The sequence below is a fragment of the Ochotona curzoniae genome, unplaced genomic scaffold, assembly GCF_017591425.1.
Source record: "Ochotona curzoniae isolate NIBS_2020 unplaced genomic scaffold, NIBS_Ocur_1.0 contig_3332, whole genome shotgun sequence".
NCBI lineage: Eukaryota > Metazoa > Chordata > Mammalia > Lagomorpha > Ochotonidae > Ochotona > Ochotona curzoniae.
In genome coordinates this window covers 1,167,990-1,195,702 of record NW_024465816.1, presented here as the reverse complement: position 1 = coordinate 1,195,702, position 27,713 = coordinate 1,167,990, and the positions used below count along the sequence as shown (strand labels likewise).

The following is a 27,713-nucleotide window of genomic DNA, read 5'->3' as shown; positions in this document are numbered from 1 at the left end:
CGGTCTGGGTTTCTAGCTCCCAGGATCAGCATCATTCCCTAGGCTGTTGGGAGTAACCCAGCTGATTGTCTTTATCAAATAAATTAAGTGTGGCTTTGCTTCTCTGGGACGCTCTTGCTACACCTGATGATAATTTCCAAACAAAGCAGCACCAACCGACCCGAGCACAGCCTCTCATCCTGGCTTGACGCAGAAGAACCCGCAAGCGTCTCTCCCCTCTGCACTGCAGTGTGTTCCAGGCCACACAAGGGAACACCAATGACGACACCTCATGCTAGGCACGTCACACACCCTGCGAAGTCAATATGAGATCAAGTTCCACCTTTCAGCTCGTTTGGGGGGAGCAAGACGGGCTCAAAACGGGCAACTGGTCTCTTAAGAATGTAAAAAGATACTACAGAAGTCCAAAAAGGACATTCCCTCCCCCCTTACTGTGCAGGGGCGTGAACATGCGTTTCACAGTGTTTTAAGGGGAAAACGGGGTTCCAAGTTTCTGAGCACTTTCTACCCAGAGGCAACGTATCTACTAGAACTGACTTCAATGATCTGCCCTTGGCGTGACTACCAAGCAGTCCTGACAGGCCTGGGAAAGAGCCGCCCTACGGACAGCAGGCTTCTCCAAGGTCACCAAAGCGCGATAGAGAGCTGGAAGACAGGCAGGGGAACGACGAGTGACGCCTCCAGAAGTCAGGAAGCGAACACCGACCCTGGCACCTTCTTCATCCAGTCCCGTCCTGTCACATTGACACACAGCGGCCACTTCCGGGTGGCGCGGACGCTCCGTGCTGCGTCACGGCGTCCGCGCGTCACGTGGCCTGCGCGGGGTTTTGGCGCGAGCGTCTGAACTGAGGCGGAGGAGGCGGAGCTCGTAAGGCTCCGTGTTTCTGGGCTCTCGCCGTCCGAAAAGCCGGCGGGATCAGATTTGTGATCTAAATGCTGGCGCGGTTTCTCTCAGTCCAGAAGAGTTGTACGCCCGGAGCGGGTCAGTGTCGCTGGGGTGGAGCGGGCTGGTCCCGGGTGGCGGGCTGCTGGTGTCCCCAGCTCCCGGGGGGCAGTCGCAGCCTCGGGGGGACATCACCTCCTTCCTGCAAGGATCTGGTTCCAAAACAACCTCGAGCCCGGAAAAGCATGGCAGAGGCTTGCCTCCCGGCTGCCCCGCCTGTGCTGAATTTGGAAACACGGTAGCGGAGTGTTGCTACCCCGGGAAGCAATGATTAGGGGTTTTAGGGTCACACCGTATCAGTCTTTACTGGAGTCCCAGGGAATTTGCTAATTTCAGAAGATTTACTGACTGGGGAGTTAGCAGGTAGAGTTTGTTTCTACCGGGAGCCGAGCGTCATTACTTAACGTAATTAAAAAGCAAACGGTATTTAAGAAGCACTAGCCGCGTTTCCGAGGCTTGAAGTGGCCAAGGGCAACATGGCTGGAATGCTCTCCTGCCCAAACGGGGTTTTAGCGACTGCCCAGCAAGGTGGGACTGAGGCAGACAGTGTAGCCTGAGACCCACGCACCCCCGCGCTTGCGGCTTTTGCCTCAACCAGGACTGGTTTTCTCTTTTGCAGACTGATTTACCAAGCATAGGAGTAATACTATAGATAAAAATGCCGACTGGAACCAAAGAGAGACCAACTTTATTTGAAATTTTTAAGATGCGATGCAACGTAACAGGTACTGACAGATTTTTTTTATACAACCTGAGCCATCCCAACAATAAAATGTTTGCAGAGAAGCAACATGCGCGCTTATTGAAAAAGAGCTCAGTACTTCTCAGTTTTGTTTACCCTATACACTGTTGTGTATTGAGTCAGAAGTCCACTTCAGAAAATATTCATTTACCAGTGAACCCGGTAGGTAGAGAACCTGGAGTGAATAAAGAGGAGCCTGGCCCTTTGTTGAGCAGTGTGAAGAATTGTTTTGGAAGTGAAGCTAGAGTTGTATGCTAGAAGCACTGATAATGTTACTTTATGGCAGAGGCACGCTCACGGTCTGGTTACAATATTCATGAGGGAAGACTTGCAAAGAACAGTTGTTTATGTAAGCTGCATGTTAGAAGTGTAAGAGCTGAGAAAAATTTTGCTTGAAAATAAATGATTGCATATTACCATAAGCATTTTATGATAAGTATGTTTTTTCAAAACAAAAATGCCAAGTGGAATTATATTGCAATTTTCTTTCATGTCTGACTTAAGAGAAAATAGCTGTGTTGTCATACCCAGAGTGTAGTTAATCTGTTGCAGTATGGCCTTCTGGTAGAAATATACAAAGGAAATCTAATCTTACTGAGTGAAGAATTAGTTAACAAGGAGTATGATACATGCGTAATTTGTGCGTTTTTTTGTGGTTGCTGTCTTTCCTTTGCTTTGAATAGATGAGTAGATGTTTCAGTTGATCTACGCTGGGTTGTAACGTCATGTAGTGCTTTTTTGAAAGATATGATGTTCCAATTACAGGCATTCCCATTGCAATAAATTATATTTTTGAAAAATTTAATTCATTAATATCACCACTGAACTTATCAAATGGATTTTTTTTTCTCTTAAGATTTATTTATTTTTATTGGAAAGTCAGATTTACAGAGGAGGAGATAAGGAGATACAGAGAGAAAGATCCTCTGTTCATTGCTTCACTCCCCAGGTGGCTATAATGGCTGAACTGAGGCTGATCTGAAGCCAGGAGCTGCTTCTGGGTGTCCCATGCGAGTATGCCACTGCTTTCCCAGGCCACAGGCAGGGAGCTAGAAGGGAAGCAGAGCAACTGGTATGCGAACCAGCGCCCATAAGGATCCTGGTGCATGCAAAGAGAAGAATTCAGTAACTAGGCTAACACGCAGGGCTCCAAAGTGGAAATTCTAACGGTCATTAGATAGATCACATGTTAGCTTTGGCAGCAAGCTCTGTTGTTTTCCTTGAAGTAGCAGACTTACTTCACCAACTGAAAAAATGTCTGCTAAACTATGCAAGTCACAATTTAGTTTGTCAGTCATTCCTTCATGTGAAAAAGACTTCCTTAAAAAAGCTCTAGGACCAGATGCTGTGACCTAGCAGCTAAGGTCCTCATCTTGAGCATGCTGGGATCCCATATGGGCACCGATTCTCCTGGTGGCCCCTCTTCCCATCCAGCTCCCTGCTTGTGGCCTGGGAAAGCAGTTGAGGACGGCCCAAACCCTTGGCACCCTGCACCCCCATGGGAGACCTGGAAGAAACTCCTGGCTCTGAATCGGCTCAGCTCCTGGTGTTGCAGTCACTTCGGTAGTAACTCGTGAGATGGAACATCTTCCTCTCTGTATATCTGACTTTGAAATTAAAAAATAATAATAACAAATCTTAAAAAAAAAAGAAATTCTAATTCAGCTTATCATTTGAGTGTGTTTATATATAACTCTTCAACTTTGCCAAGATACTTTTAGATAGCCCCGTTTTGTCAGAAAGTACAAAAAAGATGTGCTCAAGGATCAAATACTAATTAATTTATTGCTTGAATTAAGATAAAGTGGTTAAGATTAGTTAACAAGATTATGATTATTTAACAAAAATGTGATGGTGAGAAGTACAGTAGCTGTAGCTTGGTGCCACTGCCTTCACTCATGCAAATGTACCAACACTTTTACCCACCATTATCTTGGTTCCGTTGATAATAATGTCAGCATTATGAAAAACACAAATGATGTTGTCTTATGAAAATCTTTTCTAAGTTTGGAACTTCCTGAAAGGGTCATGACAATGGTGTCTCTGTAAGATGGATGGATAATGGAAATTTTGCCTTTGCTCTTCAAGAGGAAACTTCTATTTCATTTTATTGGAGAATCTGTTTTATAACCAGTGATTGATACACTTATGTTATAGTCATATGACACACTGTATGTGTAGAGTGTGCTTTTATTATGAATTATCTTTGATTAAGAGTGTTGAATATTGAGAGGGAAAATAGTGGAATAAAAAGGTGATACAGCTAAGAACCATCTTATAGCTTCTGTGAGCCCTTTGTGTACCTTCCCGAGACCCACGATCTTGCTTAGCTGCTGTGCCGGAACCAGAGTAATCCACGGAGGAAAATCTCCAGCATTCTTTTTGTTATGAACTTTACACTGCTAGCTCATGAACTTTTATTTATTAACAAGCAGAATTTGGACAAGGGTTTTTTTCTTTTTAATAGATTTAGGACCAATAAGCCTTAACTGGTTTGAAGAACTGTCTTCAGAAGCTCCACCGTATAATTCTGAGCCGACAGAAGAACCTGGATGTAAAAGCAGCAATTATGAACCACATTTGTTTAAGACACCACAGCGGAAGCTCCCTTATCATCAGTTGGCGTCAACTCCGATCATATTCAAGGATCGAGGTCTGTCTCTGGCACTATACCAGTCTGCTTTACAAGAGCTCGGTGAATACAGATGAGCTTTAGATCAGTGATGTGCACTGGGAAACGCGGGAGGAAGACAGGAGTGAGGAATTCAGACAAGCCAATGTTCAAAATCTCAGCTCTGTCAGGAATTGTGTCGTGTTGAGCACGCTAACTTCTCTGGCCTTACTTTGTTCACTTGAATAATGGGAGCACTGAAAGTAATAACTGATAGGTTTATGTGAGATGAAATAATGTAGGTACTTACTGTTCTTTTTGTTTCTCCAGTTGATTAATATGTCCTGCCAACTGAGATTTACTGCATTTTATCTTTTCTTTATTTAAAACTGGGGATTTTTTATATTAATTAAGCTATTTCTAAAGCTGATCAAGTGAATGGATGTTACTTTTCTCAGTTTGTCATGAATGTCCTTTGATTTGGTAGCAGTTTCCCTGACCTACATGTGACGTGATTACCAGCAATTATAGAATGAAATTATACACTAACTTTATCGAATGTTTATTGCCTGTTTCTCTTAAGTAATGTACTTTATTTCTTTTTTGAAGTATTACTGTAAAAGGGGGAATAAATGGTATACAAATAAATTATAAGTGTGAATGTGAGGCTAGGCTATCACATGCACTGGTTTGCATGAGAACCAGGGATGGAGGCAGGCTGAGCAGGACTAGGGCAGCACCTAACAGCAAGAGTTGGGACTGAGGATGAGCTGGGCCAGGCCAGACTGCAGCACCTAATGACAAGGGCCAACACGGGGTAGGCCATGCTAGGCTGAGTTGGAGCAGCTGTTGGCATGCACAAGATCAGTGACTGAGAGTGGGTCTGGTAGGCGAGCTAAGAGGACTCTACTGGTGGACTGTGGTTCCCATTGGTGAGTCCAAGAGACAGGAACGAGGACAGACTGGGCTGAACATCCCGTGGCATGTGTGTGGACGGGGTCTGTGGGTGTGCTATACTGGGCTAGGCTTCAGCACCCACTGGCACTCAGAAGAGCCAAAGTGAGTGTGGGACGGGCTGAGCTAATTGCAGTACCCACTGAACCACATGAAAGCTGGGTCTTGGAGTGGACCAGACAAGGCTGGACCGTAGCACCCACCAGTAAGAGTTGGAACAGCTGTGGGCTAGTCTGGCAAGAGCACAGTACCCACCAATAAAGGTTAGGACTAGAGGTAGAACAAATCAGACTGAGCCAAACACCCACCCGTATGCACAAGATTTATAGTTGGGAGTTTTTCTGATTGGGGGAACTTAGGGAATTCCCCTGTTAAGATGTAGCCCTAGCTGTTGAGCGCAAGAACTGAAGCTGAGGGCATCCAGCCCAGGCTGGGTTATGTGTGAGTCAGTCCTGGGGGTGGGCTATGCTGGGCCAGTCTACCACACCTGGTGGCAGGTGTGAAAGTCGGGCTGTAGGCCAGGCTACACTGGGATGCAACAACTGCTGATTCACATTAGGACCGGGACTGGGGGCTGGCCAGGCTGAGCTAGGCTGTAGCATGCCCCTCCCCTAGCATGAGCTGGGACTGAGGGCAGGCCTGGCTGAGCACATGCCAGCAAATGCCAAGGCAAGATAGGCCATACGAGGCTAGGCCACAGCATCCACTGGCACACACAAGATCCCAGGCTGGAAGCAAACCTGGGAGAGGCTGCAGGAGCTCCCCTGCTGAGAGACCAGACTGGGCAGGACTGCAATAACTATAGCCTGCATGTTAGCTGGGTTTGTAGGAGGACTGGTCTAGGCCAAGCCACTGCATCTGCTGACACACACAAGGGCCAGGATACATGCCAGCTGGCCAGGCTTTGCCACAACATCCACTAGCATTGCTAGGACAGGGCCTATCAGACTAGACTACAATACGCTTTGCATAGTACAAGATCTAGGACAGAGTGTGGGCCTAGTAGGGAAATTGCAGGTACTCATCTGCTGGGCTGTAGCCCCTGCTGGTGTACTTAAGATCCAGTGCTGGGGATTTTGACAAGGTAGCAGTACTAGTGGGTCATGGGGTAGGATGGGTGGGGATATACAGAGCTAAATACACCCATAGATGTATACGAGAGCCTAATTGGGATGCTGCACTGACTGGACTAGTCTGCTGTGTGTACTGGCACATGCAGGAACCAGATCTGGGGATGGTTCTGTGGGAATTATTGAGGGAGACCCCAACTAGACTGCGGTTCTTGCTGGGGTGCATGAGGGCCAGGCCTGTGGCAACCATAGGTGTGCTCAGGCCATGGGACTAGGGATGGAACTGACCCAAAAAAATATAATCACCAATGTGTGAATAGGCTGATGCAGGTGACAGACTGAATCAGACCCTGTACTGACTGGCACATGAAAAAATCAGGTCTGGGGTCCCTGAAGGTCAGGTTTTTGGGCGGTACTTCCCAACTAGACTGCTGGACTCAAGATGCTGGCCACAGAGAGAATGATAGGATTTGTTATCCATTGGAATACATCTATCAGGACTGGGCTCCTCGATTGCTAATGTCCACTATGCATTGGACATCATGCTGAAGTGCGTGAGGGAGACATGATGGCAAGCTCATTTAGGCCTGCAGAGGACATCAGGTGCCATGTAAGAAGATGGAGAGCAGGACAGGTTGGACAACTATCCTGGCCAAGCTTTGGCAGCAGGTGTCTGGGTGAGTGGATGCATTAGGGTGGACAGCCAATGGACCTTAGAGGGATTTTTCTCAACCTGGGAGCAGTGAAACCAATGGTGTCTCGAAACTATCAGAAACACTCAAGCAATACTTTCAAAACATTCTTCTCCAAAATGAAGTGTCTAAGATGACATCATGTGGGCAACCCCTATCCCCAGGCACTGATACAGTTTGGCAATTGCAGGCAGCCCCCTCCGTTCCCTCTCTACACCTCACCTTCCCATACAGGAGAAAAGGAAAGTTAGAAGCATTTGTCCCTCTCACCTGCTCCAATACTTCAACCCTACACACCCTGATCATGAGTGGATATCCATCCTTGTCAACTATGTAAACAACATCAAAAATAAAATTCAATTTTAAAAAAAGATTGAATGTGCCAAGAGAAAAACAAAATCGTATGACAGTGTTTATTTTTATTTTTTACTTTAATTTTTATATCATTTACATAGTTGAGAGGGATGCATGCCCATGTGGGTCTCCAATTAGAGTTGGGGAGGGTTAAGTATGGAAGAAGGTGAGTGAGATAAATATTTCAGTTGTATTTTATCTACTGTGCTCGAGGGAGGGAGAAGGGAGGAGTCCACTGCTTGCTGTCCAACTGTATCCGCACCTAGGGATGGAAAATGGTCATTTGGTGACACCTGAGAGACCCCGATGTGGGCAAGAGTGTTCCAACGGTGTTGCTTCAGTGGTTTTGATAGCTCCGAGTCGTTGGCTTCGTTATATCAGGGTTGAGAAAATCGTTGCAAGGTCTGTTGGTAGGCCAAGTTCACCTTAGTGTGTCCCCAGGCCGAGGAAAATGCTGGAAGGCTTGGCCAGAAGAGTGGTCCAACCTGATCTTCCCGTCCTGGATGAGCTGGCTGTCATGTCCCACATGTGTATTTGGCAGCGTTTTTGGAACTGCACAGGAATCAGCATCTAAGGAGGCCCAGTTGCTAGTCTTGTGGGCATAGTTGTTAGTCTTGTGGGCATGTACTCAAAGGTCAGACCACGTATCTTGTGATTTTTTCCTGGGACCAGGGTTTGAGTCCAAGAATCTAGTGAGGAATGGCCCAAGAAATCTCACCTGGGGTGACCTCTGACTTGACTTTGTGTACGTCAGCCAGTACAGGCCTGGTCAGTTCTTCCCCAACCCCATCTCTCACATGAACCAACAGGTGCTGCAGACAGCCCAGCTCAGCTCACCAAAGCTCCGGTCTTCATGCATACCAGTGTGTTCCCTGGCCTAGTCAGTGTGACCCCCCCAATAATCCCTACCACACCTGTTCCAGCAGCTGCTACCAAGTGTGCTGGCATGTGATATGTATGGCCTAGCCATACCACCCACATCCCATCCAGCTCTCAAACACACTCATGGGTGGCAGCTTAGCTCAACCTGACCCTCCCCCAGACCCAGCCCACACGTATGCTGATGGATGCTGCTGCCCTGACCAGCCTGGTCCTTCCCCAGCCCTGGCTCTCGTGCTCACCAGTGGGAGCTGCAGCCCAGCAGCAGAGTGCCCACAGTTCCCCTACCAGGCCTGGTCCAGCCAGACATGACTTGCACCCCATCTGGGAATTGCCAGTAGGTACAGTAGTCTAGCCTGGGTGGCCCACTTGCATTCTGACCCTCATGTGAGCCAGCAGGTACAGCAGCCTAACCACCCTGCCCTTCTCCCTGACTGGCCTGCCCACCAGTCCCAATTCTCATGTTCCCCAGTGAAAACAGCAGCCCAGCAAAGGAGTCCCCAAAGTTCTCATACCAGTTCTGCTCCCAGCCCCGGGTCTTGTGTGTAATGGTGACTGCCGAGACCTATTCTTAGATGGCCCTCCCCCAGTCTCAGCGTTTACTAGCAGGTGGTACAACCTGGCTCAGCTCAGCCCAGCCTGTCCCCAGTCCCAGCTCTCATTAGTGGGTGCAGCAGTCTAATCCATTGTGGCCCATCCCCAGCCTTTAATGTGAACAGGTGGGTGTTGTGGTCCAGCCTGGCCTGGCCTGCACCCCACATTGGCTCTCATTGTGCTGGTGTTTTAGCCCAACCCAGCCTGCCCATAGACCTGGCTCACATAGGTCAATGAGAGCTACATCCCAGCCTGGCCTGGCTTGCCCCTGGCCTGGCCTGCTTGCAGCCTGGCCTGGCTTGACTCTCCTGCTCACCAGTGGGAGCTGTAGCCTAGCAGGGGAGTTCCTCAAGTTCCCCTACCAAGCCTGCTCCCAGCCCCAAATCTTGCTTATGGCAGAGGGTGCCATGGCTCAGCCTCACATGGCCACATGACCAACCTCCAGTCCTGGCACTCACAGGCAGATATTGACCTGCACCCATTCCAGTTCTCACAAGTGGGTGCTACAGCCTAACCTGGCCTGGATGACGTAGTATTATTTGAAGTTAGGCAGGGATTCGTTGCAATTGAAACATGAAAGATAGGTCAGAATCACAAAATTTGGAGATATGATAAAATAATTGTCCTTGGCAGAGAGAATAAGAACAACATTTAGGTCTAAGAATAACAAATCATTCAGATTGATTTAAGGTGTTCTGTATCTAAAAGGGAGCAATAGACAATCTAAGGCCAGAAAAGACAGGTAAGACGTGGGCTTGGAAAGCAAGACAAGAAATTAAAATATTATTTTATATGCAGATTTAATAGTACAACTTCCTTTGTCAAACCTGTGATTAATCCATTTCTCCTCATGATAAGTTCAAACTCAGAATGACTTTCATATTTAACTTCTTTAATGTGTCTATTTATTTATTTAGAAAGTTATAGAAGGTGATCTTCCATCTGTTGATTCATACTTCCTCGTAGGCAATAATAGCACCCCTGGGCCAGGCCAAAGCCAGGAGCTTCATCCAGGTCTTCCCTGTCCATCGTAGGGGCTCCAGTACTTAAGCAATGCTCTGTTGCTTGTCCTAGGCCACTAGCAAGAATGGAAGTGGAGCAGCCCAGACAGGAACCTGTACCTATAGCATCACAGGCTGTGGCATTACCCAGTACCCTGCTACACTGACCCTGAATTTAAGTTGCTGAAACCACCACCCTCTCATGCTCTTTATGAATTTTGTTATCTCTGTCCACAACTAATTGTCTGCCTTTTGTGAGATCTAGGCTTATCTCTGGTAAGGAATAGTCTTTGTCTGCCTTGCTGAATTCTATCAAAAGGAACATGCATAAGCAGTTATCATATGACACGTACCTTGAGACAGGAAATTTGTGGCACTAGGAAGCGCATATAAACAGAGAACATAGGTAATGGGCAGAATTTCTTATGGTAGCATGTTGTCGGGAACCAAGTGGTATACATAATATTTAGTTAATATCTGTAGAATGGATATTAATTTTGCTTTAGAAAATCAGTCTTTGAAGATAATTTTTTTTTCAAAATGTGATAGCTTAGGCAATCAGAATCTTTGATGCTGATTAAAATGATGAATCCCTCACCCTACTCTGAAGCTCTTGAAATGGAACCCTATAATCTGCACTTAAAATAATGACAGTGATACTTTTGACAATTGAAGATCAAAGATAGACGATCAGTAAGGAAGACATGGCAAAGTCTAGAATAATAGAGAACACGTGCGTGAATTTTTGTGATAACAATGGAAGTAGATATAGAAGGTGGAAACTAGAGGGCCCAACAATAACCTAAATATGGAGGATTCAAAAGAAAAACAGATAACAAGGTAGGACATCACCAAATAAGATCATAATGGTGGCCTTGAGCCCAGTGTTGTGATGCAGTAGATTAAGCCACTGTGTGCAATGACAGCATCCCATATGAGCACCTGTTACAGTCCCACCTCTTCTGCTTCCCACCCAGGTCACTTCTCATGTGCCTGGGGAACTTGGGCAAGTTGACATTTGGGCCCCTGCCATACACTTGGAGACCAGATTGAATTCCACCTCCTTGCTTTGGCCTGGCCCAGCCCCAACCATGGCAGCTATTCGGGGAGTGAACCTGCAGGTAGAAGATTGAGCTCTGTCTGTCACTCTTGCCTTTCAAATAAAATAAATGGGTTTTTGTTTTGTTTTAAAAGATTATTTCTTTTTATGGAAAAGTAGATTTACAGTGAAAAGGAGAGACAGAGAAAAAGACCTTCCATCTGCTGATTCACACCCCAAGTGGCCACAATGGCCAAAAATGAGCTGATATGAAGCCGGGAGTTTCTTCTAGATCTCCCAAGTGGGCGCAGGCTTTGGGCCATCCTTGACTGCTTTCCCAGGCCACAAGTAGAGAGCTGGAACAGAAGTGGAGCAGCCAGGACACAAATCGGCCCCCCTATGGGATCCTGCCACATGCAAGAGGAGGATTTTAGCTACTGGACTTCTGTGCTAGGCCCAAAATAAACGTTTTTTTAAAGAATATAGTCGTGATGAAACTGTTAAATATATCTTGACAATAGGTTGCCAGACTGTCTGCCATTGTCCATTCCTGTAATGTCAGATAATTGTAATTGTCTATTCCTTAGATAGCAGAATGATGGACTTAAAACTTTACGAAGGACTATACTATTGTTAAAATATGAAGGAAATCGTTGGATGGAGAGGAGGCAAGGGAAATCCCGGAACCTATGGAATTGTATCGTAAAATAAATAATAATAATAATAATAAAAAATATAATGGTGACATTCATAGAAATTTTAGGAAAAGCAAGTGAGACCACACATCCTGTGATTTTTCCCTATGGCCAGAGTGTGAGTTCAGCTGCCTCGCTAAGGAGTACCCCAAGAAACCTCAGCTGGTAAACTGACTTGACACTTGTGTGTGCCAGCAGCGCACATACCAGTTCTGCCCCAACCCCATCTCTCATGTAAACTGATGGGTGCTGCAGGCTGACCCAGACAGCCTGACATAGACCTGGTCCTCATGTATACCAGCAAGTATCTTGGCCTAGTCAGTGTGACCTGCCCAATCAGCCCCACCAGGTCTACTCCCAGCCTAGTTTTTTGTGTATTACAGCCTCTGCAGCAGCCAACCCAACCCCACCCACATCCCATGCAGCTCTCAGGCAAACCCAAGGATGCTGTGGCTTAGTTTAACCCAACCCACCACCAGGCCCACATATATGCCAGCAGGTTCTCATGCTCACTGGCAGGAGGTACAGCCTAGCAAGAGAGTGCCCAGATGTTGGCAACGCCTGCATCGCCACATACTTCCAGCCCCGAGTCAAGCGGAGGGACTAGGGTTATGAGACAGACAAGACACACAACACACCGAGGCTCATTCTTGTGAAGTGAAAGCCTTTATAGAACAAGTACTCTGCTTTTTAGATGAAAATTAAGTCTGTTTATGAAAAACATTTTCGCTTAACTCTTATCCTCCTGATATCATAGTACTGTGTGTAATTTAATAGACTAGTTCACATTCTATTTGTGTACATTTCAATAACAAAAATTCTCCCTGTTAGACTGAGTTCTTTGGGGTGAAAGTGGTATCTTGAATTGAGTCCTCCAAAGAATTTTAGGCACATTACATGCTCAACATAGTTGTTGAACTAGGGGACATGCTTTTAGAAAGAGCCAAAAACCCTCTGAGAACCTTTCAGAAAAACCTCTCTGAAAATCTGGAACACCTTTTCAAACTGAACTCCCTGTACCTTCTCCTCAATTTAGAAGGACCTTTGTTTCTGAGTACTTCCTGAGAATGAAAAACTTAGAATCCAGTGTATAAGTCCTTGCTGATTTATTGTACTATTTCAGGGAAGGATACTGCCAGTAATGAACATAAAAATTGCTGCAGAACGAAGGCTAAAATAGAACGAGTAAATGCCATTAACAGTCCACTTCTAAATCCTAGTGAAAGGTATGATGAAATTATTATATTAAAATGTTTAAATGAAACATGTTCCTACATAAACATATAGAAATGGAACAGGTTTTCATGCTGATATTTTGCTGACAACCTGATGAAGGATCTTTTATTACATTATCTCTGTAAAATAATCTTTTATGTTGAGTCCTTTAATAGAATAAGTTTTACACTGGAAACGTTTTCTTTATGTTAAACTGGCTAGTTTTCTGGGTAGTAACAAAAAGTATTAATGATGAAAAGCTTTAAGTGCTTAAAATGTCAGTCTCCAATAAATGACATGCTTTGAATCTTTAAAGAGAATGTGATGCTTTTGTAGGTTACATAATTTTTGAATTAAGATTGTGTAGTTTTTAGTAGCTGAAGTTTGAGTACTTTCAATGGGTATTTTAGTCATCTAGTGTTCTTTTAATTCTTTATGAGATACTCATTTTTGGGAAAGTAATATAAAATAATAACTACTATAGTGTAATTCAACAAGTAGTATGAGTCATTTTTAGAAAGATTTGTGTTTTTTCTCTGCCATTTATGTTACATTTTTTGAATAACCTGAGGTCTCTGTTCTATTTTAGTCCTGTTATACAATATACACATGAAACACCACAAAGAAAAAAGTCAGGTAGGATAAAAAACCGAGTTTTTCATTGTTAGACTACTAGAAATGTTACTGAAATAAAGCTTAATAATGTTTCCTGTTTTTACCCGTAGTGGTATGTGGGAGTTTATTCCATACGCCGAAACTCATGAAGGTAAATATTCTGCCTGTTTTACTTTTTTTTTCCCTTTTTAAAATGTTTGTTTATTCATTGATATTTATTTGCAAGGCAGGCACACATATATACGTGGCGCTAGAGATAAGACAGAGAAACGGTGATCTTCCATCTGCTGGTTCTCTTGTCACATGCCCAAAGCAGCTGTGACAGAGCCATGCCTGTTTTACTTTTACCGTGTAATCAAGAATTTAATATTAGTTTCATAGGATTAACAAATGTGACCCTAGTGTACTGTCTCGCATAGGCATTTAGTAAGTGATTAAAAAAGATTAAGTGAAAAAGTATTCAGTACTTTTCTATGAAATAAACTATTATGTTTCTTTCCAGGGTCAGACACAGAAACATATTTCTGAAAGCCTGGGAGCGGAAGTGGATTCTGATATGTCTTGGTCAAGTTCTTTAGCAACACCACCCACCCTTGGTTCCACTGTGATTATAGGTATTACTAGCAATTGTGTTATTGAGCATATATGATAAAGTAAAGAAGGTTGATAAATGTATCTGTTAAAGGGAAAGTATAAAAAGAAAATATTACTATAAAAGGGATGAGTAGTTCTGAATAACGTTATTTTATTTAGCTTTAGATTGAGATAAACCACAGATACATTAAATTGTATTCCATAGGAGTCCAGAAATTTGTTTTCGTGTTTGTCATTAATCTAGTATGGTTTTACAAATACTCATTTAACTATATACACAAGCATTTTGAAGTCATTATTTAGTGTAATTTGAATATCTTACGAATACTTATATTTTAGGCATTGAAAGTAGGATTAAATACATTTTTTGCCCTTCTGCTTAAATTGTACAGAATTAATTTTTCCAGTGGTACTGAAGTAGGGTCTTAAATTTCACAATTACAAATATATGTCCATTTGACTATCTAAATATTTTCTTTGTTTATTTGTTGGACTATATGATTCCTTGACAGGTAGTTTGTATCCAGCAAATCTTTAAGTAAATAAATATATTTTAAATGTTTCACCTGTTGTGAAATAACTTAAATCTCTCAATAGCTGCGAATTGGCTAATCACGCCTTAATACTTAAGAAGTTGTGATCATCGTTTTTTATGAAATTATTATAATAAACGTAAGTTTAGAGGGGCATCTGTAAGTAAATGAGCAAGTGTCTGGAAATTAAACAGTCACATCACAAGCTAGAGATGAGGAATGAAAATTGGAAGATAATGGAGAGAAAAAGTAAGCATTCACCAACAACAATGTCCTTTTTGTTTGGGTAAGATACGGGCTTCATCGCTGTTTTTCAGACTGTAGATCAAAATGCTTTAATAGTTGTGAAGTTTATTTTGGGAATTATATTTGCTTTTTTGAAAATGAAATAAACAAAAGTCAGTGTATCACGTGTTTAGGGTAATCAGATTCAGCAAGTAAAGCAATAGTGCATCTATAAATTGGAATTTCAAACAATGTACTAAAAGTATTCATTGTTTATCTGAAATTCAAATTTAATGAGGTTGCTACATACAATAAATAAAGTTTTGTATGTTCCTACTTACGCTGAAGTTTGTTTTTTGAAACTAAAGTTTGTTTTGAAACTAACGTGCATATTTGTATATATACAGAAAGTATAAAGTATGTATTTTAAATTGGACTTAAAGCTCGAGTTCAAATTTATACCCAAATTAGAATTTTTTAAAAGACTGTTTATTATAGCAAACTAATAGTGTATTTTGATTCTTCTTTGGTGTAAGTTAGCTTTGTGCTTATATGAAATAATCGAAAGCATTATGAAAATTAAGAAGTGACAAAATGCATTTTGAGACCATATTGTCTAAGGAAATGCTGCAGGTTAAAGAAAAGTGTGCAGGCTTTAGCTTGAGGTCATGACCTTGCAACTTACCTGATTTTCCAAGTTACTGTGTACGATATTGCCAATCAGGCAGAGTCATCAAACCACATAGTTTGTTACTTTATGGTAAATGATAAGGAAGTGAATATATAACTTACTCATAACATTGCTTTACCTTTCAGATTATTATAATTGGTTCAGCTCAGGTCTGTCACTTAATGAAATGGTTTATATGCATTTTGATTCTGGCTGCAAAATTTATAACTTTTTATATCAGTTTTAGTATATGATATGTAATACAGTATTGGTAAATTGAAGTTTTATCTTACAGTCAGAGATGAAGAAGCATCTGAAACTGCTGATAGTACTGCTGTAAGTAAATATGACACATTGATTACACTTGAAACAACTTGTAATTTTAGAATGTATCAAATTGCTCTTCTAGCATATTTATTCCCTAGTTTACAATTTATTTAAGCCTGTGAGAAAATATTTAAACTGTGTAGTGTAAGTGACTTTCATTCATTTCCTTTGGAAAACTGCCACCTCTTTAAAAATGAGTTGTATATGTTGGCAGGTATTTAGCGCAGCAGTTGAGTCCTGGTGTAAGACTTCATATAGCGCTCAGATGTGTGGGCTTATCCCCAGCTCCAGCATCCTGCTGATGCACACCCTTGGGCTCATCCCCAGCTCCAGCATCCTGCTGATGCTCGGCCTTGGAGGAGTGTAGCCCAAGTGCTTGTTACTTTTGCCACCACAAAGGAGGCTTGGATTGAGTTTCAGTTCCCAACTTTGGCCCAGCTGTTGTGAGCATTTGTGGAATGAGCCCGTGGATGGGAACTCTGTGTCTCTCTGCAACAATTATGGAAGAATTTTTTAAAAAGAATAAACTGGATATGTATGTGTATTGAAGTGTGTTTATACTAATGATTCTTAATTATACATTTCTTTTAGATTTCTAAAAACCATTCTAATGATGAAAAACTGAAGAAAAATGAGAGACTCATTTCTGTGACAGAAAATGAAAACACTCCAGCTAGAAGCCAAAGTAAGGCCATCTGTTGAACGACTGTTTTGAATTGATAATCAAATGTATTGCTTCTCTTGAAGAGAAAGCACCTTGCTTTAATTGACTGTTGAGTAATGCGTTTAGGTTACAAACTAACTTGATTTAAATGGCTTTATTTACACATAGTAGGCAGAACTAGTCAACGTGTGACATGTATCTCTAAACTTAGAGATAAAAGTAAGACATAATTAACAAGACATGAAGTCCTTTTTTTCCACCTGGAAATTAAATGTGGTTGTAAAGACTGCAAATTACCTAGTCTGATCACTGGAATATTGTAATTTTCTTAGTATATGTATGTCTGTACAAATACATAGGATTCAATACCTGTTCATGTATAATGAAGTCCATGAATACACACACACACATATACATATGTAAAATCATATTTTACACTTAGTTTTTGCATGGCTACAAAAGTGAATTTGTACATCTGATTGATATGTCTTGGCATGTTAAATTATTGTTTAGTTAGTAAATTAAGGATGGTTTAAATGTGTAAAGATGGTGAAGAAAAGATTACTAAGGATTAGAATTTGGATAAAAAGCTTTCTGTACACTGGGATCAGGCCTAACCAGAAAAACGTAAGCGTGACTAACTTAAAAACATTAGTGCTCAGAATAACCCTTTGAATGCTAACTTATATATTCTTTTTCTGAGAAGGTGAAATTGATAACAATTATTTGGTTGTGTTATCAGGTGATATTAATGGGCTTCTGTTTTAAATTTTAACAGGATTGAGGAAAACACTAGGAAATTCACTTGGTGAAGTAAATAGTTGCGAAGACCACTTTGACAAGTTGATGCCAAGTGTTCTAGATGATGAAGTGTGTGAAGCAGTCGCAGATATTTCGGAAGAAGACAGTTTTTCTTTTTGTTTCTCTAAGCATAAAATGGGAAGTGTACAAAAACTAAAAAGTGGAAAGACTAGGGAAGACATTTTTAGTGAAGAAGAAACTGACAAATATGATGAAGCTGAAAAACAAACAAAGGGAAATAAACATTCATTTCCATGTGAGATGGAAACAAAGAATTGTGATCCATTAGATTCAAATGTAGCCAATCAGAAGCCTTCAGAGAGTGGAAATGATGAAGTCACCAAGGCATTTGTACCATCTGAATGGTCTCAGCTGAGTCTCTCTAATCTTAAGGAACTCAAGATGGAGAAAATACCCATAGCGCAGGTTTCTTCTTGGGACCAGAGTGGTTTAGAAGAAGATCCCATGGGCACAGAGAAAGCATGTAACAGCCACATTACTCCTGAAGATTCTTTACCACCTACTTCTGATCTACCAAAATTAGAGATGACGTTAAAAGAGGAACCGGTTGTCCATAACGGCGATGAAGCACAGCATCTTGAATCTCCCAATTCTCTTCTGGAAGTAAAGCCTGCGATATCTCAGATATGTTCAGTAGTTTCTCCATTTCAGGGTATCAAAAAGTCTATATTCAAGATCACAGAGTCACCTGAGGAGACTTTTAATACTTTTTTTTCAAGTGACATGACTAATTCAGATTTTAAAGACAAAACAGGAATCTCTGATAGAGGAATGGAAATGCATACTTCTTACTCACAGAAAGAGAAGTCTTTGTGCCAGAGTTTGGTTGACAGTGGAAGCAGTCCAGCCACTGCCACTCTCTCTTCTGTTAATTCAAAGAATTCAAGTTTAATATCCACTTTGAAGAAGAAAACCAAAAAATTCATTTATGCCATAAAGAATGAATCTTACCAAGGAAAAAAAATACAGAAAGACCAAAATGTAGAACTAACAAGCTGTTCAGCGCAATTTGAAACAAATGCTTTAGATGCACCTCTTGCACTCGCTAATGCTGACCCAGGTACTCTTTTTCTTTGCAAATACTACAGATAGTTCTGTGAATGGTGATGGGTGTTCTTACTGGAATTCTTGAGCTTAATTTGTTTAGAACAAATGCCATCTCCTTCCATTCTGTTTATTTCATTCACATCTGTTGGATCAGTTTGCATCATAGACTCATAATTTGAGACTTTTTGTTTCATCATTAAGAATTTGTCTGTTTAATTTCTGCTTCGATTTTAACCATTACATACAAATTCAACAACTAAGTAAGTGATGTGATTCACTATGTATGTTCTAAAACATATAAAAGGTTTTAGGATAAAATAATTCATTGCTAGCTAAATTTAATGTGCACTGATCCTAGAATAAATGATTTCATTTGCTAACATAGTCTCAGTGAATAGTATGGCTTTGTTGGGTTGAAGTAAAAGGAGGTATTAGAGATTTCTGCTAAATTTCTTAAAGATAGATTTTTGATAGTGTATATAATAAAATAAAGCCATATGTTTTCTTTTTCTATACATAGTATACCTATAAAAACTTAAATTGAACAAATACCACTTGTGATGGCATTGAAGTATTATTGAAATATTCACAGAATTGAAATTTGGTACTAGAAAACTAACAACTAATGAGATAAAGTGAGATTGAGAACTTCGCCTTATTAATGGGAAATTCAAAATGCCAAATAACTATATAAAGTAGTTTAATTCTTTGACCTTTGTAACTGAAATTAAGTCAACTTTCTAGTTCTTCATATATTGGCCTTGTTTTTAAAAATTGCATTTTTTCTGATATAAAAAAGTAAAAGAATTGGTTCTTTTTTAATTTCTCTGAGTTGCTTCTCTGTATTCTGCTACAGCAGTGAATTTTTTTACTTTTATTTGACAATGAAGGTAACTTCAAATTTTATTTGTAATAGCTAACAACTTCCTTTAGCTAGATAGAGATTTTAGTTGAGTTGGTAAGTATTATAGAAAATATTTAGGTCCTATTTATCAATAAAATGTAATAACAACATACTTAGAATTATTTGTTTTGAACACAAAATTCATATCTTTGAATGTTTTAGCAACCACTTTAAATTACTGGCTAGCGTTTATTGAATGGTTGTTATTTCATTTGTGTCACTTTGTGTTTCTCTGCTTAGGTTTATTGCATTCTTCTGTCAAAAGAAACTGCTTACAGGATGACTGCAAAGGAAAAACTTTGTCTTTAACCAATTCCTTCGAGGCAACACTAAGGAAATACTCCAGTGATGAGTGTAATCCCGATAAAACAATAATATCGCAAGATCTTTATTATAAGGAAGCAAAGATTAATAAGGAAAAACTGCCATCATTTTTGACCCCTGAAATTAATGATCTATCATGCCTGCAGGAAGATGATTCCAAAAGCCAAAAAATTTCCAGTATAAATGCAAAGATGACTTCAGAATGTCACACTGCAATGCAGCAGTTACAGGTAGAATGTGATAATACTCGCTCACAATCCCAAGACAGTTTTTTGGATGACTGTGTTAATACCAGCACTTGGATTTTAACTCAGAGCAATAAGGATCATCCACCAAACCCAGTGGGAATTTCTGGAAAAGAAGAATCATACAAAATGTCAGAGAAACCAAAATACAAGAATTGTGAAACTGATACTGAATTAGCCAAAAATAACCCCATAGGGAAAAATCAAGAAATACAGGTTTTAAGCGAAAATTTTGTAAAAGCTGAACTGATGCCACCTGAAAAACAGGTAACAAAGGCGTCTCCTCCCATCAAACTTCAGCGCAACGAAATTACAAATCTAACAGTGATCCAGAACGACCAGGAAGAAACTACTTTAATTTCAGAAATTGCTGCCAATCCAAAGGCTGAAGAATCTTTCCTGGATAATGAGAATAGTTTTGTCTTTCAAGTAATTAATAAGAGAAATAATCCTGTTTCGGAAAGCAACAGGGAACGCCGTGAAGCCTCCCTCAGTCCTGTGAAAGACTCCCTTCTCCAGACCTCCAGTGTGGCAGAATGTGGAGGCGTAAGTGACAAACAGATAGCTCACGCATTAACTACAAAAGATTTTGACTCATCACTTACGGTCCATGATCTTGCAGAAGAGAACAAAAATCATGTAAAGCATCATCTAAAAGTGACTCTAGATCAAGAATTAAAATCAGATACCTCCTCCGATGTATATATGAAATCAAATGGAAATAATGATGACATGGACAAATGGGCAGGGCTTTTTGATCCAATTTCAAGCCACAGTCTTGGAAGTAGCTTCAGAACAGCTTCTAATAAAGAAATAAAGCTCTCAGAACATAAAATTAAGAAAAGCAAAATGCTCTTCAAAGATATTGAAGAACAATATCCTATGAGCTTGGCCTGTGTTGAAATTATGAATGCAATGCCATCAGATAATCAGAAGAAACTGACTAATCCTGATCTGTTTGATTCCCAGCCTGTTACTGCTGTCTCTGCGTGTGTGCAGAGTAGTGTGTTTGATTCTGTTTGTGAGAACAACCACAGAACCCCTCAGGTGGCCTCTCTAAGGGACGATATTAATAATTTGACACCTAGCCAGAAGGCAGAAATTACAGAACTTTCTACTATATTGGAAGAATCAGGAAGTCAGTTTGAATTTACACAGTTCAGAAAACCTAGCCGTATAATGGAGGGCAACACAGTAGAAGTTCCCGGAAACCAAATGACTGTCTTAAATACCACAAGTGATGCACGTCAAGACGCCCATCTTTGTTGTACAGTTAATGCCTCGGCCAGCAGTCTTATTGATGGCAACAGGAAAGTTGAAAAAGCAGTTGCAATTAAACAAAATTTTTGTATCTCGTTAAAAAGCAACTGCAAGAAATACACTAATGAGTTAGCAGATAAAAATGAAGTGGAATTTCGAGGCTTTCGTTCTGCTCTTGGCAAAAGACTGAATGTTTCCAATGAAGCCCTGCAAAAAGCAATGAAACTGTTCAGTGACATTGAGAATGTTAGTCAGGAAACTTCAGAGGTGGATCCAGGGTGCTTCCCTTCAAGTAAATGTCTTAGCTCTGTTTCAGTGACTAAAGCAAAAAAGTATAACAATGATCAAAATGCAAATGAGAAAGACAAAGACCAGGTAATATTACAAAACGATACAGAAGTGACCTCTGACAGTTTTGCCAAAGAAAATACTCAACATCGTAGGAGCAGCACAGAAAGGGAGAACAGTACATGCAGTAATGCCAGTGGGAATGCTTGTATATTAGGAGAATTTGATGGCAACGATTCAAGGAAAAATGATAGAGTTTATATCCATACCACTGAAAACGACTTGCCGTGCCTTAACCAGCACACCCAGTTCGTGAAGGAAGAAAACACTCAGCTTAAAGAAAGTTTGTCAGATTTAACTTGTTTGGAAGTTGTAAAAGCTGAAGAAGCCTCTCACAGTGATACTTTCAATGATGAAGAGTTAACTGTGCTGGAGCAAAACGGAAAAGCTGTTGAGGATTTTGAGGTATCCTTTCAGACTGCAGGTGGAGAAAATACCAGCGTCTCCAACGATTCGTTAAATAAAACTGTAACGCTATCTGATAAGGAAGCAGAGGAATTTACCTTTTCAAATTGCTTGAACTCCAGCCGCCTACTTTCTGACATGAATAAGAACAAAATGTGTATTTCAGGTTGTGAGGAGACAGTTATGGATAAAAAATTTGAAGAAAATATCCCAGTTAGTTTTGAAAATCAACCACAGATTATGCAGCAGCAACAAGAATGCAGAATAGGAAAGATTAAAGAACCTGCTCAACTGGGTTTTCACACAGCTAGTGGTAAAAAAGTAAAGATTGCAAAAGAATCTTTTGACAAAGTAAAAACTCTTTTTGATGAAATAAAGCAAAATAGTGAAATCACCAGTCTTACCCATCAAGGGGCAAGCACCCTGCAGGTTAAGGAAGACCATGAAGAAGGACTCGAATTGGCAGTTGAGGTAACTATGCCAAAGTGTGAAGAAATGCAGAATTATCTGGATTGTGGTGAGAAAAACTGTGATTCTGATGACACTAGGGTGCTACCTTGGGTAAGTGATAACTTATGCAAACAAACGGAAAGTCTAAAAACAAAAAACATTTCTTCGAAAGTTCAAGAACCTGAAAATGCAGAGATCAAAATGGCAAGAAATCCTAATGACACAAATCCGCCTCCTCTAGCTGTTGGAAATTCAGCTTTGGTGTGTGACACAGAACTGGGTAGAAAAACTTCTGTGAATCAAGCTTTGCCACTTGAAGCCAAACAGTGGCTTAGAGAAGGAGAATTGGATGGTCAGCCAGAAAAAAATGCTGCCAAAGATACATGTGTGAAGGAATACCCTAAAAATTATATTGAAAAACCCTCATGTGAAAATAATACAAATAATACTATAACTGAAAGTGACAAACATCATCTCTCCGGAAAGCGAGATTCACTTTATTTAAATAAAAACGTGTCTCACAACTCTCCATGTCATTCTGATGTCACACATAATGATTCAGGATATCTCTCAAAAGATAAAATTGACTCTGGTGTTGAGCCAGTAGTGAAGAATGTTGAGCAAACAACCAGTGGTTTCTCCAATGTAATGTCTAGCGAAAGAGAAGAAAACGGATGCTCAGAAACTGTGAAAGAAGGAGGCTGTGATCTGCAAGGTGTGGCTCAGTCTTCACCATGCGGAAATAAAGAGAGAGCCACTAGCTCGGCTGTGCCTCACGTGCGTGACTTTGAGGTAGGGCCACCCGCATTCAGTACAGCCAGTGGTAAGGCAGTGTGTGTTTCACATGAAGCAATACAAAAAGTGAAAGAGAGATTTGCAAGTGACTGCCATAAAATGGTCAAGCCAAACACTGGGAGTAAATCAGACTCTTCTCAAACAAGAATTATGGCAGGTTATTTTAAATCATCAGATAATCCAAAGGATCTTATTTTTCCTAACCCTGTCAATAACAATGGACAAAGTGTGTATTCACATAAGGGTTTTGCTGACCTTCAAAATGAGCAGGTGCTACAATATAACCAAAGGCTGTCTGCATTGGTTCAAGTTTCTGAATTGTCACCTTGTCGCGTGAGTATGAAAACTTTGGATGGATGTAATTTTAATGAAAAGATGGTTCCCAAGCCAGCCTTTTCTACAGACTCTGGGATTTTCAGCACAGCAAGTGGAAAATCTGTACTTGTGTCAGATGCTGCGTTACAAAAGGCAAAGCAGATGTTTTCTGAAACGGAAGGTAGTGCAGAACAACTCTTCAGCAAAGTATCATTTCAAGGTAAAGAACGCTCAGGCCAGTTCACAGGAGAGGGAAGTGCTGTGACAGGTGGCCCAGAAAACACACTGTTCCAGAGGGACCTTCCACACAATGTGATAAGCGTATCTGCTTTCTCTGGGTTTAGTACAGCGAGTGGAAAGCACGTTTCAGTTTCCGAGAGTGCCTTACAGAAAGTGAAGGGAATGTTAGAGGAATTTGATTCCATCAGAGCTGAACATTCCCTTCAGGATTCACCTACATATAGACAGAGTGTATTGAAAGCAACCCCTCCTCCTTGTGTTACTAAGAGAACCCCAGAACACTCTGTGAACTCCAAAAAGGCAAGTAAAGAAAATGAATCACCGAGTGATACTGAGCGTTGCTCTTCAGATTATCACTGTGGGGAAGTTTCTCCATGTATCCCTCACTTTAGGAAAGACAAACAGTTGTTATTAAAAAACAAAATACCGCTTGCTGAAAACACCTGTTTTTCGGGGAAACGGCAGGCTTTACCTAAAAGGACGAACATGGAAACTGGTAAAACTGAAACTTTTTCCAGTGATCCTGTGAGAACAAAGAAAGAAATCTGTTCTGCTTACTCAGAAAATGACTCAGAAATGGAGGCAATAGAGATTGCCAAAGCCTTCATGCAAGATGGTGAGCTCACAGACTCTCCAGTGTCAGGTTACGGCAAGCACTCATATCAAAGAAACAAGGGGATGGCTGTTTTAAATTCAAGAATGGGAAAGAGAAGAGGAGGTGCCTTTGTCTCAATTGGTGAGTGACTGTTTACGTTTGAATTTACTGATCTCTGTTTCCTAGTAATGACAGTGCTGTAGGACAAGTGTGTTTTCCAGGCTTTTTCTATGGTGTCGGGGAATGTGCTTTGACTCTTGGGCTCTTCCTAGTCTGTGTACCAAGATATTCATGTTTTGAAGATCTCAGATTTTTTAATTAAATTATATTTGAAGTTTTCCAGAAAAGCTATCTCTTTTATTATAACCATACCAGTGTTATACTAGTTTTTAAAAATAATTGTAACACTTACTACATAGCAGAGATGTAGAATCTGGCTCTTATGAACTTTAAAAGTTGATTTCTAAGTAGCTTCTCTGAGCCTCAGTTTATTTCTTATCCATAACATCTAAGTAACACCTTCCACGCGGAGTAACTCTGCAGATAGAATAGTGTATCTACACACCTGGCACGGACCCTGACACGGGAGGCACAAAGCATTCAGTACCTGTTAGCTTGATTCCTTTTTTTCATCTAAGAAGTATTTTTTTAAAAGACTTATTTATTTTTATTGGAAAGGCAGACATACAGAGAGGAGAGACAGAGAGGAATATCTTCCTTCCAGTGATTCACGCCCCAGGTGACCGCAATGACCGGTACTCGCCAATCTGGAGCCAGAAGGCAGGAGCTCTTCCTGGTCTCCCACACAGGTGCAGAGTCCCAAGGTTTTGGGCCGTCCTCGACTGATTTACCAGACCACAAGCAGGGAGCTGGATGGGAAGTAGAGCTGCGGGATTAGAACTGGCGCCCATATGGGATCCAGGCGCATGAAGACGAGGACTTTAACCACTACGCTTTTGCACTGGGCCCCTAAGAAATATTTTACTACTGTCTTATCTTAACCTTGGGACTCCATCCTACCTTGTCTTATATACCAAACAGCTCAGTTCAGTTATTCGATGATGGGATGTATGTGTGTGTTTTTGTTAATGTCTCACTCTGGATAATCTTACAATTCAATCTGTTAATTAAAATAAATGCTAATACTCCTTTGAGTGAAATATCTAAATTTGCTAGCTCTTTTTTTTTTTTGAAGATTTATTTCTTTTTACCTGAAAAGCAAATTTACAGAGAGAATGAGGGACACAAAGAACTTCCGTCCACTGGTTCACTCCCCAAATGACCCCCAGCGACCAGAACTGAGCTATTTCAAAGCGAGGAGCTCTTCTAGTCCCCCACACTAGTGTAGAGTCTGAAACGCGTAGGCCATCCTCTGCTGCTTTCCCAGGCCGTAAGCAGGAAGTTAGATCAGAAGTGAAGCAGCCAAAATAAAAATAAAAACAATAAATAAAAAACAAAAAATAAATAAATAACAACCGCAAAAAAAAAAAATAGTGAAGCAGCCACAACATGAAATGGCACCTTAAGGGATACTGGGGTTTGAAGGTAGGGGATTAGCTAATTGAGCCATTGTGCCAGCCCCTTACCAGCTCTTTTTAAAAGACAAACTAGTGGTTAAATCCTTAACCTGCATGCCCTGGGATCCCATATAAGCACTGGTTCACGTCCCAGCTGTTCTACTTCCCATCCCGCTCCCTGCTTGTGGCCTGGGAAGGGTGGTCCCACACTGCGGAACCCTGCGCCCATGTAAGAGATCTGGAAAAAGTTCCTGGCTCCTGGCTTCATATCAGCTCAGCTCAGCTCCAGCTGTTGTGGCCACCTGGGAAATGAACCAGCAGACAAAATGTCATTCTCTCTGTGTCTCCTCTGTAAATCTGTCTTTCCAATGAAAAAAAAAAAATACATAAAACAAATATTAAAACAACAACAAAAAATGGTTTGTAGAATATTTTTACAGACGTTGTCTTGGGGCAGGCGTTTGGCTCAGCAGTTCAGATCTCCCATGTGATAACCACACCCCTTGCCAAGTACCTGTGTTTGTTCCACATCCCCCTTCAGTTTCTAGCTTTCTGCTGCCGTACACCTCATGGGGCAGCAGGTTGCGGCCCACGAACTTGGCTCTCTGCTACCCAGACAGGAGATCTGAATCAAACTATTGCCTCCTGAATTTAATCTGGCTCATTCCTGGTTACTGTGAGCCTTTAAAATGAACAGTAAATGAAAAGTACGTGTCTCGTTGCTTTTCAAGTAAATTTTATTTTTGTAAAGGTTATCTACTGCACACCTTCATACCATAGATACATGTAGCTCATTGTGCCACTCTGTGCCTGTAACACTGAAAGTCATCGTGGTAGATACAGATTGGCTTTATCTAGTGTTAGCCATGTCACTTTCTGTGCAAGTTTACTTTATGAGCAAAGTAGTAAGTTTGCAGTACTTACCTTAAGTTACTTGCTGTTCTTTTGTATGGAATCCTGAAATACATACACTTTCTGTGCAAAGCAAGGGCTGAATTTACAGCCTCTCACACTGTGCTTGCGTGTGCAAGAAGTGGGCTGGCATTCTCCTTAGAAAATAAACTGACTTTCGAATGTTCTCAAAAGCTTTGCGATTTAACGTTCCTCGCTTCTGTTGCGTATGAGTGTAGAAGACATCAGCACGAGTCCTTTTGAAGCAATTAGAGCAGTTTCTCATGATGGAACATGCTGAAACCAGACACAGAGGGCCCCACTTACGGTTCACCCCTAGAAAACATTCCCTATAGCAAAGTATCAGAAGCAAAGTCCCACTTCCCACACATCTCAACGTGCCAAGGCAAGTGTGCACCTTGATGAGCTTCAGGCTCACACACATGGCCTCTGTAGGATTCTAAAGTAACAAGTCTGACTAATATGAAGATTGGAAGATTTGAAAACCTGTTTTCCCACTAAGTGAGTCTTAATTCGGGGGTCTATATAGTAAAGCCCTCATTGCATTTAATGTCCCTCCCAAAAGTTTATTTGAAGGAATTTTATTTTTTTTCTCATAGCTATTAGAGTAACATTCAATGCTAATTGTTTAGGGAGTAGCTTCTTGTATTTGGGCAGCATTTTTATTCTTAGGTGCATTAAATAGTGGTATTTTCAAAGGGCTAAAACAATCACAAAATATTCATTTTCTTCCAAAATAGAATGATTGAACTTGTAATTGGAATGACTGTTTTCTTCCTTTAATATATAGTAAATTTTAATGGAATATAGGATTTTGTAAAATTAACACAATTTGCTTTAAAATGTATGTTAAAATTTCCTTTTAGGAGAACCTCCAATGAAAAGAAACTTGTTAAATGAATTTGACAGAATAGTAGAAAATGAAGAAAAATCATTAAAGCCTTCAAAAAGCACTCCAGAAGGTAAAATTCGCGTTTTAGTAATACTTTTCTCCTCTATAAGTATTGTGTATTCTGTGGGCATATGTATTGGAGAAGCTTTTATAATGTAGTTTCATTGTTAAAAAATTTATCTTGCCTTGTTTGTTAAATGAACTTTTCTTTCGTAGCAACTAGTG

The 27,713-nt window shown here is 40.9% G+C and overlaps 1 protein-coding gene across 1 annotated transcript in view; it reads left to right on the top strand.

Moving 5' to 3' along the window:
• The first annotated feature begins 850 nt into the window (after window positions 1–850).
• Window positions 851–27,713, top strand: part of BRCA2 (BRCA2 DNA repair associated) — a 56,665-nt gene continuing 29,802 nt past the window's right edge. The window contains exons 1-13 of the mRNA XM_040979886.1: window positions 851–982; window positions 1,563–1,668; window positions 4,153–4,380; window positions 6,508–6,528; window positions 12,698–12,800; window positions 13,379–13,425; window positions 13,515–13,555; window positions 13,907–14,018; window positions 15,722–15,762; window positions 16,345–16,438; window positions 17,196–18,299; window positions 19,431–24,308; window positions 27,463–27,558. Of these exons, the coding sequence (XP_040835820.1) occupies window positions 1,602–1,668; window positions 4,153–4,380; window positions 6,508–6,528; window positions 12,698–12,800; window positions 13,379–13,425; window positions 13,515–13,555; window positions 13,907–14,018; window positions 15,722–15,762; window positions 16,345–16,438; window positions 17,196–18,299; window positions 19,431–24,308; window positions 27,463–27,558 (6,832 nt within the window). The 5' untranslated portion in view covers window positions 851–982; window positions 1,563–1,601. The remainder of the gene's footprint in view (window positions 983–1,562; window positions 1,669–4,152; window positions 4,381–6,507; window positions 6,529–12,697; window positions 12,801–13,378; window positions 13,426–13,514; window positions 13,556–13,906; window positions 14,019–15,721; window positions 15,763–16,344; window positions 16,439–17,195; window positions 18,300–19,430; window positions 24,309–27,462; window positions 27,559–27,713) is intronic.